The following is a 13949-nucleotide window of genomic DNA, read 5'->3' on the forward strand; positions in this document are numbered from 1 at the left end:
AGCAACCACGCCACGCCGACAGTTGCCAGGCAACCAGACAATGCTGGAGCCACTGGCTGTGGTGTGCGTGTCAGAAGAGAGTTTGTGCTTTTCCTGTATGCATTTAAGATCGGGAATAGTGAAACAGCAGCAGAGGAAATGTCTTTCTTTATATGTATAAAAACATTCAAGTAAATCTTTTTTTGTGAATATTTTTGCATGTTCAAAGTGTAACATCTGATCAAATAAGAACTGCACTGTTATAATTTATTTAAAGAACTAGAAATACTATGTGGTGAAATGTAAAGAGATTATTATGGATTAGGTGAAATTAATCTTGTAGGATTTGAGCAGTGATGGCTGCATTAGCAACATGTCATTTCCCTTCTAGTCCAAACGAGGTCATGTGCGCTTTAAAGGGAAATCACAGTGGCTATCTTTCACAGTGCTGCAACCCGCTTGTGATTTCTGACCTTGTTTTTGTTAATGCAACCTATACCACACTCAAATCAGGAGTAAATAATTTAGCAGTGACATCACAGCACTTTATTGAAAATGGCATTAGGTCTAGCTACTGTAGAAGGAGAGGAAAGTATGTCATACTAATATAATATTCAGACCTTCCTTCCAAATGTAAAGATTATTATTATTATTATTATTATTATTATTATTATTATTATTATTATTATTATTATTGTATTATTGTAAGTGTTTTCTTTTCTTTGAATTTGATTTCCCCATATTAAGTGTCTTATAGTATGATATTTAGTTATCAAGTATAACAAATATAAAAGTTCTCATTATGCACACTTTTATTTTTTATGATTCTGTTTTTTTAAATATTATTATTGCTTTATTAACTTTAATCATGTATTACTATTGGGTAGTTTAATAGGAATTATTTCATTATATCATTATATTTGATTTGTTGACAATGTGTTTTGTATCTATTGAACATGACAAGTAATAGCCATCTATTTAACGTCATGTATTGTTTTTCTACACCTTCAGACGCTAGACGGCGCCCTGCTCACACTCGCACCACTTTTCTGTTTCTGAACTCTGACCTCGGTGCTTGTGTCTGTGGTCGGATCTCATTCGAGGCAGATTCTTCTGGCTAGATAATCAAAGTATTCCTTCAGATGAATGAATTGTCAAGGCTGCTTGACTAGCTTATCAGAAGCTACACTCACTCTGTGATACGAGTTGCGGACGCAGCAGGTTACACGGTTGCTGTCACATAATATGACCTACATGTGTTACTCAGTGTCGGGATTTGTTTTGCTACATAGCTAGTTAGCTGTTAGCTAGTCAGCTAGCTAGCAAGCTCTGTCACCGCTGATAGTGCTAACTCAAAAAAGCGTTGCTGTCAAGTCGGAATAACATCCGGCTTTAGAAATTAGGGTAGCGTTAAATCTCCGGGACTCATGACTGTCCCTATGTGACAATGTACTCGAGGTTAGTTTTACCAAGTAACGGAACAAGCCGCCCTGAATTACTTAGTAATAACAGTAACCTAGCTAACCTGAGTTAGCCAGGTTACAGCTCACCGTGTCCATCGTCAACACTTCCAGCACCCGGCAGTGTGAAGAGCGGTCTTGTGCAAGCTAACGGTACACCCATCAGCTAGCCGGGCTAGCTAGGATACCGTTTAGCATCAAGGTTTTATCGACTGGATAACGTTTCCAGCGACCATGGCTAACGTTACAGACCTGCAAACAAAGTACAGTAAGCTGGCACAGGAGTACTCTAAGGTAAAACACTTATACCATTTAATGTTAATAAAGTAAAGTTATTAAATACTAATAGACAATGCTGGGACTCAAGCTTCCAATGTGTTATTAGCGTTAGCCACCTTCTAATACTGTATAAATATGCATCTGTTATCAATGACAAACGCTAGCTAAACATAATTATAGATACTTGACTTCACAGAGTGGGCTCCATGGTTGAAGCTAACCATGCAGTCCTCTTGTCAGTGCAAAGAGATGCACTTCATTGGTAGTTATTACACTTAGCTGAAACTAATGCACTCTAGTCAATACAGTAGCCCTGCAATACATCCTACCTGCATGAAAGTTATATTGTTTCAGTGAGCCATTGATTGAACTAAATTACATTTGTTGTAATTTTGGAAGTTTGTGGTGCGGTTGAATTATAGTGTGTTTTATGAGAAACACCTCTAATCCTGAAGCAATATAATTCAACAACCTCACAAACTACAGCCTCCAAAATGACCATAGAATTGGATCAACACGACTCGCTGAAAGAGTTGAAACAAAAAGCAAATGTAATATTTGTCATGAAGATAGGACTAATGTATGCACAAGGTAGAGTAAGTCTGGTGAATCTAATAAACATAGTATAGGCGACTGATTTGATACTGTAATATAACACAAGACCACATATTGCATAGGAATGTGGTTTTAGCTTGAATGTTAGTTCACTAAAACATGTGCTAAATGTTGACATGTTAAGTAGATTAACATCACACTGTGTAAAGGTACATTTTTTAAACCAGTTGAAGTAAAGCCTGTGAGTCTGCGTTTTCTCTTGTGAGCCCTTTGTGGCGGTGTCAGCTGACAGCACGGGGAGTGTGTGTTGTTTCCTGTTCAACTCTGATCTCCCTGTTAGCCAAGCACCATATCCTGCTCAGAAAGTGCTGACTATGTAGCTGTCACATGCTGAATTAAGTATGTGGTTAAATGACTCTAGCCATACAGCAAAGTCCACTGAGTTTTAATTATGTTGGTGAATCTTCATGTTATGTGGAATAAGATGAAAAACAGCAAACACACACAAGCATATGACAGAGATTTAGTGCATTTTAAATGCTGCATATATACATTAGTATTTATTTGAAAACATGCCTTTTGCATCTCAATCCTGACTACTGATAACTTTGTATGTTGCATTCATGTCTCATCCTGTGTATGCTTTCACAGCTCCGTGCCCAGAACCAGGTGCTGAAGAAGGCAGTTGTTGATGAACAGGGCAACTCTGCGTCATTTAAGGTAAAGTCGCATATAAGACAGAAAAGATAGTTATGATCCATACCTCTCATAAGATTTAAGATTTGGAGGGATGAAACCCTCTTTTTAATGGTCACACATGCAGAGCACACAGCACACACAGTGAAATTTGTTCTCTGCTTTTAACCCATCCTAGTACCACGAGTCTAGTACTAGGAGCATACACAATTTTACTACTGATAGATGGATAAATAATTAAGCCACTACTATAATGTTTTGGAGATTCCATATTATATTATGAATTGTAATCATGTCTTACTATAAATAATCATCAGGTTGCCAGGATGTAATGGAAAATTGTTGTACACAACTATGTTTTCATTTTTGCTAAACAAATCCAAGTGTTCACCTTATCTCACTATTACTTATTGCAGTGTTGCTATTAGTTATGCTGGAGTTGCACAATGTCAGCTCTGCCACATTTGCCATATTTTCTAATCAGAACAAGCTCTGCAACAGTGCGTAGAGTGACGTCATCATGATTTAGAGGTAGAGATTTGCTTAATGTACGTGTTGGTGAGAAGACGTGTTTGTCATTATTGTCATCAGGAGCAGCTGAAGCAGAGGGACCAGAGCCTGAGGAAGCAGGAGCAGGAGATGGACAGTCTCAGCTTCAGGAACCAACAGCTGGCCAAGAGGGTGGAGCTGCTTCAAGAGGAGCTCGCTGTCAGTGAAGCCAAGGGCAAAAAGGGGAAGGTGATCATAAGGGGAAATACGGGAGAGGCTACATAGTAGGGTAGAGGGAACAGGATGTATTCATGTAGTTGCAAAATCTATCTCATTAGCAAAAACATTATATTTAAGAGTGATTATGAAATTTGCAAATATGATTATGATTTAATGCTAATGTTTGTAGAGCTAAAAGATCATGATTAACAGCCCCTATTTTATCTTTACCTCCTCTAGAGTAAAGCAGATTCTCCCTCACAGCACGGCCTTGAGACGCAGAGTGTTTTTGATGAAGACCTGCAGAAAAAGATAGAAGAAAATGAGCGACTTCATATCCAAGTAAGCAGCCTCGTCGTGTTTGTATTGGTCTGTTATTGTTCTGTATATATACAGTAAATGTACCGGTGAGGCCATGCATGTGATGGCTCTGGTTTCTGCTGTATACATATTAGTTCTATGAAGCAGGTGAGCAGCACAGGAGGCAGGAGGCCGAGCTGACGACACGACTGCAGGAGCTGGAAAACGACTCTGAGCAGCACCAGGCTGTTGTGGACGGACTCACTACGAAGTACATGGAAACAATCGAGCGGCTGCAGAGTGACAAGGCCCGTTTAGAGGTGAGGATGAACAGGAGGAGGGTGACGGGCATTATGTATTTATACGTTTTTTAATAACATTTATTAAAATGTTTGTTTTGTCTTTTGTCTGATAGGTTAAGTCACAGACTCTGGAGAGGGAAGCAAAAGAGTGCAGAATGCGAACAGAAGAGTGGTACATCATCCTTTTTTCTTTTTAACGGTTTGAGAATCATTTAATCTACCAATGTGGTGTCAGAAAGGAAGTATAGGAAGTACGTATATACTGTATAGTTACAGCATAGTGCAGGTAAACTTCACTAGTGAAACTAGACAAACAAAATAATCTCTCTTTCAGTGTTAAAAAGATCTCTGACACGATCACAGAGCAGCAGCCTGGAGTACTGGATTGTGATGTATTTTCTGACATAAACCTTGGGAATATATAATATACGTTTCCCATCATGCATGTCTATTGTAGTTGTGATTCTCAAACCCAATTATATGGATTTACCAAGTAAAATGTGAAATGTTAATCTATTAAACTCTTCTTTTTGCTCTCTTTCTGCAGTCAGCAGCAGTTGAGGCTGAGCCAGTCCGAGCTGAACCGACAGGTGAAACAAAGCAGCAGTGTTATCCAGGAGAAAGTGCCCTTCAATGACACCAGTGAGTATCTGGCACTGAGCCACTTGGACACAAGCGATCTGCTACGGAGTGCAGACATCTATTTGATAACATTTATGTCTTTGTCTCTGATGCCATAAGCACATTGTGCCCAGGAGTAAATAGTGTAATGCTCTACCAAACTGTAATATTGTACGCAAGAGGGGCAGGAGGCTAAACCCTTCAAGCTCTGTTTGTCCAGTCAATAGAGTTCAGTGCAGGGACTGAGGATCTGCTGTGCTTTAACTGCTTTTCCCTCCTACCCTGCAGAATTTAGTGGCTACAACAGCTTGAATGTGCCACCACACAATCGAAGGCACCAGGTGAGAAAACAAACTCCAATATTTATTTATGGATTTATAGTGCACATGCATTTAATATGTCTAAAGAGAATTCTTGTGTCATTTAGCATTACATCCTATTGACCGTTTTGTATTCTCTAATCTATTGCCATTATATTTCCCCCAGCAATTATAACATTTATTCTTTATTTGTTATTTTACATAATCCAGAGTTTGCTGTTTCTCAAATTCACATTTTATCATTTTAAACATGTACAAAACCTGTATATTTGACGGTTTATTAAGCAATAACTAATGATTCTAACTATAATGCTCAGCTAGAAACAATTCTGCCAATTCAATAATAAGAATAATAATGATAGACTGCAGATTATTTTTGATTGTCGAGTCATTATTTTCTTAGATTTGGAATGGAAATGAGTCTTTTATAAAATGACGCACACCATATACAACAATGCATAAAAAGGATGTCTCTTACTAACTTAAAGGGACCAAGTGAACGTAATAATAGTGCTGAGTGTATTGTTCTTCCACTGGCATTTCTGATCAATCAAAGTCGTGAAAGGTGTCTTCAGATGCCTTGTGTTGCCAGGCCCACAGTCCAAAACTAAAAGACATCAAATTACTATCAAGAAAAATAAGTTTAACAAATCCACAGAGTTTAGAAGCTGGAACTTTAAATGGTTTGTTATTCTTGCTTAAAAAAAGACTTAGTATTATGAATCGGTTATCAAAATAGATGCAGATTAGTTTTCTTTTGATTGATTAATCAATAATCACCTATTGCTTTTGGCAGAAATACGTACAACAGATGTGTTCATCCTGCTGAACTAAAACACTGTGTGGGCTGTGTGTTCTTTCTGTGCTTTTAGCTTAAAGCCCGGGATGTGGCAGGTCAGGCCCTGAGCTTTATTCAGGACCTGGTGGCCGCTCTATTGAACTTCCACTCCTACACAGAACAGAGGGTGCACATCTATCCCCTGGACTCCTCCATTGAGCCCATCTCCCCTCTGAACCAGAAGGTGAGGCAACCATACGCAAGAAATACAGACCGCTCATCATATAACAGATGTACATTAACCTCATCTCTAAAAGACCGTAGCAGTGGGGTTACATATAAAATGAATTTATTCAGTGAACCAACATAAATGCATGATTCCTCTCTCTACCTAGTTTTCTCAGTATCTACATGAAAATGCAGCCTTTGTGCGCCCCCTGGAGGACAGCTTTCTGCAGTTACAGCAAAGCATCACAGAGGACACTGTCACAGTACTGGTGAGTGGTTTTGTTTTGCACAGGGACCTTGTGTGGGCTTGTTTATGATGCTTTTTTTTTATATAACCAACCACTTATTGTGTCTTCTTTCTTGAATTGAAGGAGACTGTGGTCAAGCTGAAGAGCTTTGCTGATAATTTCTCCTCATACACCCACTTTCTGCAAAAGATTCTTCCCTACCAGCTAAAAAGGTGTGTGTGTGTGTGTGTGTGTGTGTGTGTGTGTGTGTGTGTGTGTGTGTGTGTGTGTGTGTGTGTCGGAGTGTCGGAGGCTGTATTGATCTTCTCTTCTCTCTTCAGCCTGGAAGAAGAGTGCGACGCACCTCTCTGTACTGCTGCCCTCACTGTGAAAAACCAGGAGTTGCAGAGTGACATGAAGAGAGTAACTTCTGTGTTTGAGAAACTGCAGAGCTACATTAACCTGTTGGCCTTACCCAGTAAGTTAACTAAGGAAATGTCTCAGTTACATACAGCTGAATTGTTTTGGAGACTAGGATACTTTATCCTAGTTATTATTGGATTACAAATGACTGTAAGGAATTGTATTTTAAATGACTCGTATGGAAAGATCGGGTGCTGCTGTGAAGTGTTACGAAATGCTTGTTTTTTTTTTTTTAAATGTGTGCAATGCGTCTCAGGTGTTCGGCAGGACGCCATGCCACAGAGCAGCACCTCAGCTGTCTTCACTCAGCTGGCTGCCTGCCTGCACAGTCTTCAAGATGCCATTAAAGGTGAGCAGCACCGTGAGCCATTTATTTATCCACAACCAGCATGACACAGGCACAACGGTTCCCTCGCGTAACCGCAGTTACCATTCATAGAAGTCAGACTCATTTTTCTGTTTTCACAACAATACCCACCAGCCCAGTTTTTGAAGTGTAAATATCCAGAGGCTTCAGTGTAGCTCCTCTCACACTGGGATGTGAAATGGAAGTATCATTTAGGGCTCTCTGGCAGAGAAGAGTCACTTATGTGTGCAGCTGACACGTTTAGCTGAGTGCAAATGTGTTTATGTTACGAGTTTCTTTGTCTTGCTTCTTTTTGGTAAATATACGCTCAAGACATGCAGTTTTACGATATCATTCAGGAACGAAGCGTCACAAAACAGCTGCCTTTTTTTTTTATCTCAAAAGATGATAAAACAATATGTATAGCTAATATATACATATAACTGGTGAAGCTGAAGATGCTATATAAATGATTCTCCTGCTGTTCTGTTTTCCTCCCCGTGTGTCCAGAGATGTCAAAGCACTACAACCAGAAGGCCGGATTAGAGCAGGAGCTTCCAACCATCACCCAAAAGCTCCGTACCACCACAGAGTGCCTGCTGGGATCTTTGGGCTCTCTGACCAGCAGCACCGGCAAGGTACGGCCAACAGGGGGCAGGCACATCCAGTTTTATACTCTCTAAATCGTATGTTCAGCAGTGTGTGTCATTTGTTAGCTCTAGTTCATTAAGTTCAGTGAGATTTCACTGCAACTGGATCACGTTGGTCATTTCGCCACCACAGAACGACAGGACTCAGGTGGGCCAGCGGTTAAATGTTCAAAGATACTGTCCAACTCACAGTTTGTCCAGCTGCGCCCCAGTCAAGTGAAGTAAAGGGATAAATGATTTCTCTTTGTGGATGAAGTGAAGCGTTGGCTGAGATGTGTCTGCTGATGGGAGGCAGTCTAGTGGGTCGCAGCGCCGAATAACACTCTGGCACACGATGTGTGGAGTGAGCTGTGTTTTGAGAGTGATCATCTCTGCAGGCAAAAGCATAATTGCTCAGACATTTATCATCCTGGACACTTGGTGGTGTAATCATCGCTCCGCTGTAAACACAGTGGTTAATTTGAGGCATTTGAACAGAATGCTGAATATCTGCATTGAGTTGTGTCGGCATAATTAGTGTTTCTTTAGCTGAGGAAGCTGCAAAGATCTCTTTTGTTTTGATTATATGAGACATTATGTTGCTGTTTTGTTGCAGATTGCCACTTTCTTCAGCAACAACTTGGACTTCTTCACATCATCAGGCTACAGTCCAAGAGGCAGCACACTAGCCCTCAACCCTTTGCAAGCCGAGAGTATGCTGGCCAACAAAAAGAAAGCAGCTGCCTATATCCATGCTGTCAAAAAGGTTAGTATATCTTAAATCTGCGGGTTATTCACGGGTCTTGACAGCTCGTGACAAAGGGTGGCCACAGATGTCTCGTCTTTGTGAATTATTGATACGTTTCATCTGGTTTTATCAGCCCAATTTTGCTATTTTATGTGTTTTTTGTATCTGCTTTTATCTGTAATCTATTGAATGTACTTATTTTTACTTTTCTTTTTTCTTTACAAGGAACGCTATACATATAAAAGTTAGGTATGGGAAGTAATGGGAAGCATTTCAATATATTAATACAGATGGTTATAATATGACGGTTTTCGCACTGTACTTCCTGTTTCGTTTCTTCATTCAGGCCAGGCCGCAGTCTGTTCCATACAGAGAAGCTCTGGCAAACCGTCGTATACTCACCAGCTCCACTGAGAGCAGAGAAGGTCTTACTCAGCAGGTGTGACTCAAAATCTCTTTCTCTAAACCATTTCTGTTGGTTTAGAGTTGATTAAATTTACCTGATCATGTTTCGAAAAGTAGCTCAGTGTTGTGCGACTCATCTTTTACACATTTTCTTTTATAACAATATCTTATTTTAATTCCTTTTGATCAGATTTAAACAATGTGTTTAAAAGAAATTCTACCCAGAGATTGTATTATTACAAATGGCTTCATTAGTTATAGTTCCCCATTTCTCTCAAATACTGCTTTCACTTCTCCCAACCTTTGCTCAGCTTTTCCCACGAGCTCACTGTCCACTCCTCTCCTCTCCCCGTTGGCCTCCTGCAGGTGCAGCAGAGCCAGGATAAGATCGCTCGGCTGGAGCAGGAGAAGGAGCACTGGCTCCTGGAGGTCCAGCTGGGGAAGGTGCGGTTGGAAAAGGAGAACCAGAGAATTGCTTGACCTGGAAGTGCAGCTCGCTGCAGCTCAAGGGGGAAGTCCGAACTCGTACTCGGTTGCAGCCAGCACACTCGCACAGAGCCATGAGGAATCAGAGCAAGAGGAGAATGCTGCGGGGAAAGAGACTGCGCTGTGCACCAGCCTGGTACAGTCACTCTATTGGCTGCTGCGCTTGTTAGTTTTTGCTTGCAGAGGACATTTTCCGCCCATGGCACTGGTGTCTGATTTGCTTCAACAAAGAGAGTATTATCGTTCTTCTCTTGTGGCTCCCACGCTAAGCAAGTTTTTGCTTAATAAAAGCAAGACTTCCAATGTGCTGATGTGGCAGAATAGAAAATAACTGTTGTTTATGCAAGACGGTGCAGAATGCCTGTGCAGTCACAACCCAGAGCAGTTTGACGCCTTGTTTGTGCCTGTCTATGCTTGAAGTTATTACAACATCTGATCTATGATGGAGTTCCTGACATGTTCCTCTGTTTTGTCTTGTCACCAGGTTGGCATGTTGTGCACAACACCTACAGTTGAGAATGTGAGTTGTCATACACTTTTAACCAGTCAACAAAATAAAACAAAGAGTTCCTAAATATAACAAAAGAAAATAAATACAATTTAATAAAGTGTTTATAATCATAATACTTTCCAGAAGACGATCTTATCCAGCTGGATGTTTTTGTCTGCCTTTGCAGGTGGGAGACGAGGAGTCCAGAGAGCAGCTGATAAAGACTCACTACATGGCCAGAGTGGGAGAGCTCACCACCCAGCTCCAGATTTCAGACAGCAAAGCGGTGCACTTCCACTCTGAGGTGAAGCCCTAACTAAACTGCTTCCTGTTGCAAAGAACTGAACTTTTCATCATCGCACATTGCATGTCACCTGGGAAGAGGAATTTAGTGCAGAACAGTCACTTGCCCTGCTCCCTCATGTGTGCTATTTTTGTCTGCTGCTTGAGAACAGAAAGCGTAGAATCTGAACCAGAAGTTAACCTTGTTTCTTTGTTCTTTCCTTTCCGTGCTTTGGAAATGGCTTTTGTGTTCCATTATTACCAAGTGTGGACTTGTTTTATTTTTATTTTTTACTGAGAAACTGACCCCTTATATTTTTAGTATCACAGTGAGTTTTGATCTGAATGTTGATAACTTCTCTAAGTGACATCTGGTCGCATGTGTGACTAACTGGCATGTCAGTCATCCACATTTTGTATTGTAGCAACAGGAACGCACCTGATCTCGAGTCAGTGTCTCGGGTATTAAACTGTCACTTTGGCAAACTGTGTATTTACCTTCGGCGGCTGTCCTCAAATATACCCATTACTCGAAGAAATAGCTCCCTTTATTGCAGCTTTTGAAAAAGATCTGTAAAGTATAGACGTGCGTTAAACCCATCGGGGGACAGCAGTTATTTACTTTACTATTCTTCCCTTTCTAGTGTCGAGCTTTGGCCAAGAGATTAGCCATTGCAGAAAAATCACGGGAGACTCTGACAGAGGAGGTCAAACTGGCTAATCAGAAGATCACACGCTTGCAGGTAAAATAAAAGTCTTATTACCAAAGAGCTTCCACCTCCTCCCGGCTCAGAAGACATTCTCATTGTAACTGTTGTGACTCTCTCACACAGGATGAGCTGGCTACGACGAAGAGGAGCTACGAAGACCAGCTCAGCATGATGAGCGACCACCTGTGTAGTATGAATGAGACTTTGAGCAAGCAGAGAGAGGAAATCGACACTCTTAAACTGGGCAGCAAGGTACAACACTGAGACAGATTACACTTGTGTCTTCTTTTTATCCTTTGAAATTCAAGCTTCGCTCTCAGGTTTGTTTGCAGCTGTCACATGCTGTCAGTCTCCATATAAATATGTCTTAAAAGCTCTTTGTTAAAGAGGAGAGATACAAATCCAGTGGGTTCAGAGATCATTTCAGGTTTGTCAGTGAAATGTGACCTTGTAAAGATTCTGTCAGTTATGAGGTGAACTGGGAGGTCAGCGGTGGCGTTGTGGTCTCTGCCGGGCCTGATGGGAAAAGCACCTGCTGGAACCATCTGAAGAAGTCGTTAATTTAAAGCGGCAGAAATGGAGAGGCCCTGTTTCAAGCGAGCATGTTCCTGCTTGTGCACACACAGATGGCTGCGTGTTGGGAAGTTGCAGGACAGAACATGTTTGTGAGTCAAAGGTGGTGATTTTCTCCTGGAAGGCCAGAGACCAGCCTCAGCATGTTTTTAGATCTTGAAAACCGAATGCAAAACCAACCTGAGCTCAACATACTGCTTATAAAAGCTACACATGACTTAAGATTGTGTACCAGTCCTGGAAATGACATGTTTTGTAGAACTGAGCTCATATTTGCTGTTTCCTTTTTAGGGAAATGCCAAAAAGAACAAAGGTCGCTAGAGCTGCCCTCTTAACTCTGGCTCCATTTTGGCATCACAAAGGACACCTTGAGAGAAGATCTGTGGAGACTCCCAGCAGCGTCATGGTACCAACACTATCACCAAACCACAGGACGGCTACATGAGCCTCAGATTCCTCCACTGTCAGGCACTGGCAATACAAATGAACTCGTATGGAGGCTTCAACACGTTTTACTGAAGAAGCTTACTTTTTCTTTTTCCTCCTTGTCACAGCACCAGTTATTACTCAACATGATTTGCAAAAAAATGTTATCTGAAACTTTACCGGATGCTGCTGCTTGACCTTTTGGCCTGAAGCAGGATGGGAGAGAAACAGCTTTTCCCCCCCGAAAGGGACAGAGGAAGATAAACGGGGAAGGGTTGAAGTTGGTAATGCTCACTGATGTCAAGACTTGAAGACCAAACCCTGTTGATCTGTTTTTAATGTATGTGTGAGAGAAAATGAAACTGCATTATCACTGCTTATCTGTGGGAGCAGAGTAAATGTTGGTGTGGCTGTATGTGTGCAGAGTGTTGTCTCATAGTGTGTCTGTGGCACCAGGCTTTACAACATGCCACTTTTGTTTTACACTTTTTTTTTCTTTTTTCTTTGTTTTTTTATGATCAAATGTGAAATTATTTGTGCAAAAATGTTCCAAGGGTGCTTCTACATACAGCATAATACCCCGTTAAAACACATGCATATATCACGAGCTTCTGTAAAAGAAGGGCTTTAAAACCTTGAAGTGAACAACTAACAAAAGACACACTTGAATTCATTCCTCATTTCGGAAAATGTTCTGTCCTGTGGGAGTGGAGAAAAGACGAGAATAAATGTCTGCCTTGAAGCACTGATTAACTCTTTACCTAGATGGAAAAGGTAGGATGGACAAGTCGGAGCTCGTAAAATGGTGTCCGTCTGTCTCTGTGAAGTGCAACACTAGTCGTTTTTATCACCAGAGTAAGTGTAGATGTGCACTCCGAAACGTGGTGTGGCACAACGGTCTATCAATTCATGTTGCGATATGTAAGGACAAAAAGGGTTAACATGAATATACACTCATTTGAAATCATGATATAATTCCACTGTATAATTTCTAAAATATATATATATATATATATCTATACACACACACACACACACAGCCATTTATACAGAGGTTACACATTTTTATTTTACACAAAATTTTTAAAACTGAATCTGCCGCTATATTGTTGTGTGTCTCCTGTAAGGCTAGATTAGTGGGAATTGTTTGCGAGGGGTGGGCCCATCTGTAACTGGTGCTTAGACATCCTGATTCATGAGTCACGGCAGAGTGCAGTTAATGTTTACAGTAAAATGGCTTTGACTTGTATTGACAAGAGGAAAATGAAAGAAGAAGCCCAGCAGTGGTTATGAGCAGTTCATTCAAACCCCTTTTTGCCAGTTTACACCTGCCAGCAAAACTTTTGATCACAAAGATTTGCAAACACCCCTGAAACTGATTTAATAGTAATACTTGTATTCTCACAATGTAACTTGTTCAAAAGCACATACATATGTGAAACAAAATAAAAAAGCTTGTTCAACATTTAAATGCTTCATGTATTTAGATTCACATTGTTATTAATGATGCTGTCTGACTTTTCATGCTGCATTTCAGGGAGTTTGAGGATACTGGAATACAAAATTGCCTATAATTTTAAATACAAAGAACAGCCTTTAACACACCCTAACCACTGGGAAATGAAGCAACACCATTGACCGGGACATATGAGAACTGAAGGATTATTATTGGATGACATCACTTTTCTTTGGAAGGAAGAAAATGTTGTGTTAGTTTATTTGAATTTATGATGCTTTCATGAACTCTTGGTACTATACATCAGAGGTCAAAGCAATAATTGCCAACACCTATTTGTGCTTCCAAGAGCTTTTGACCAGTAATTATCTCAATAATAGTAATTTTCTAATTCAAGAAGCGCAGAGGCAGAATTAGAAAGAGCATTTCCATGAGAAGTACAGTGGTTGAGTTAAAGTTCAATTCTTTTATTATTACTTGCTTGCTTATATTGCTCACTGCATATACTTTGAGTTACATGAC

The 13949-nt window shown here is 40.5% G+C and overlaps 1 protein-coding gene across 1 annotated transcript; it reads left to right on the plus strand.

Moving 5' to 3' along the window:
- Window positions 1-1004: 1004 nt before the first annotated feature.
- Window positions 1005-13442, plus strand: ppp1r21 (protein phosphatase 1, regulatory subunit 21). Its single transcript, XM_029450303.1, is given in 23 exon segments — window positions 1005-1733; window positions 2925-2993; window positions 3561-3707; window positions 3918-4019; window positions 4133-4297; window positions 4393-4451; window positions 4827-4921; window positions 5189-5241; window positions 6093-6242; window positions 6394-6495; window positions 6598-6686; window positions 6795-6931; window positions 7133-7225; window positions 7733-7860; window positions 8468-8617; window positions 8946-9038; window positions 9371-9481; window positions 9483-9626; window positions 9975-10010; window positions 10168-10284; window positions 10907-11005; window positions 11096-11224; window positions 11837-13442. Coding segments are annotated over 23 exon segments (2358 nt in total). The 5' UTR covers window positions 1005-1673; the 3' UTR covers window positions 11867-13442.
- Window positions 13443-13949: the final 507 nt, after the last annotated feature.

This window comes from Cottoperca gobio, chromosome 15, assembly GCF_900634415.1.
Source record: "Cottoperca gobio chromosome 15, fCotGob3.1, whole genome shotgun sequence".
Classification (NCBI taxonomy): Eukaryota; Metazoa; Chordata; class Actinopteri; order Perciformes; family Bovichtidae; genus Cottoperca; species Cottoperca gobio.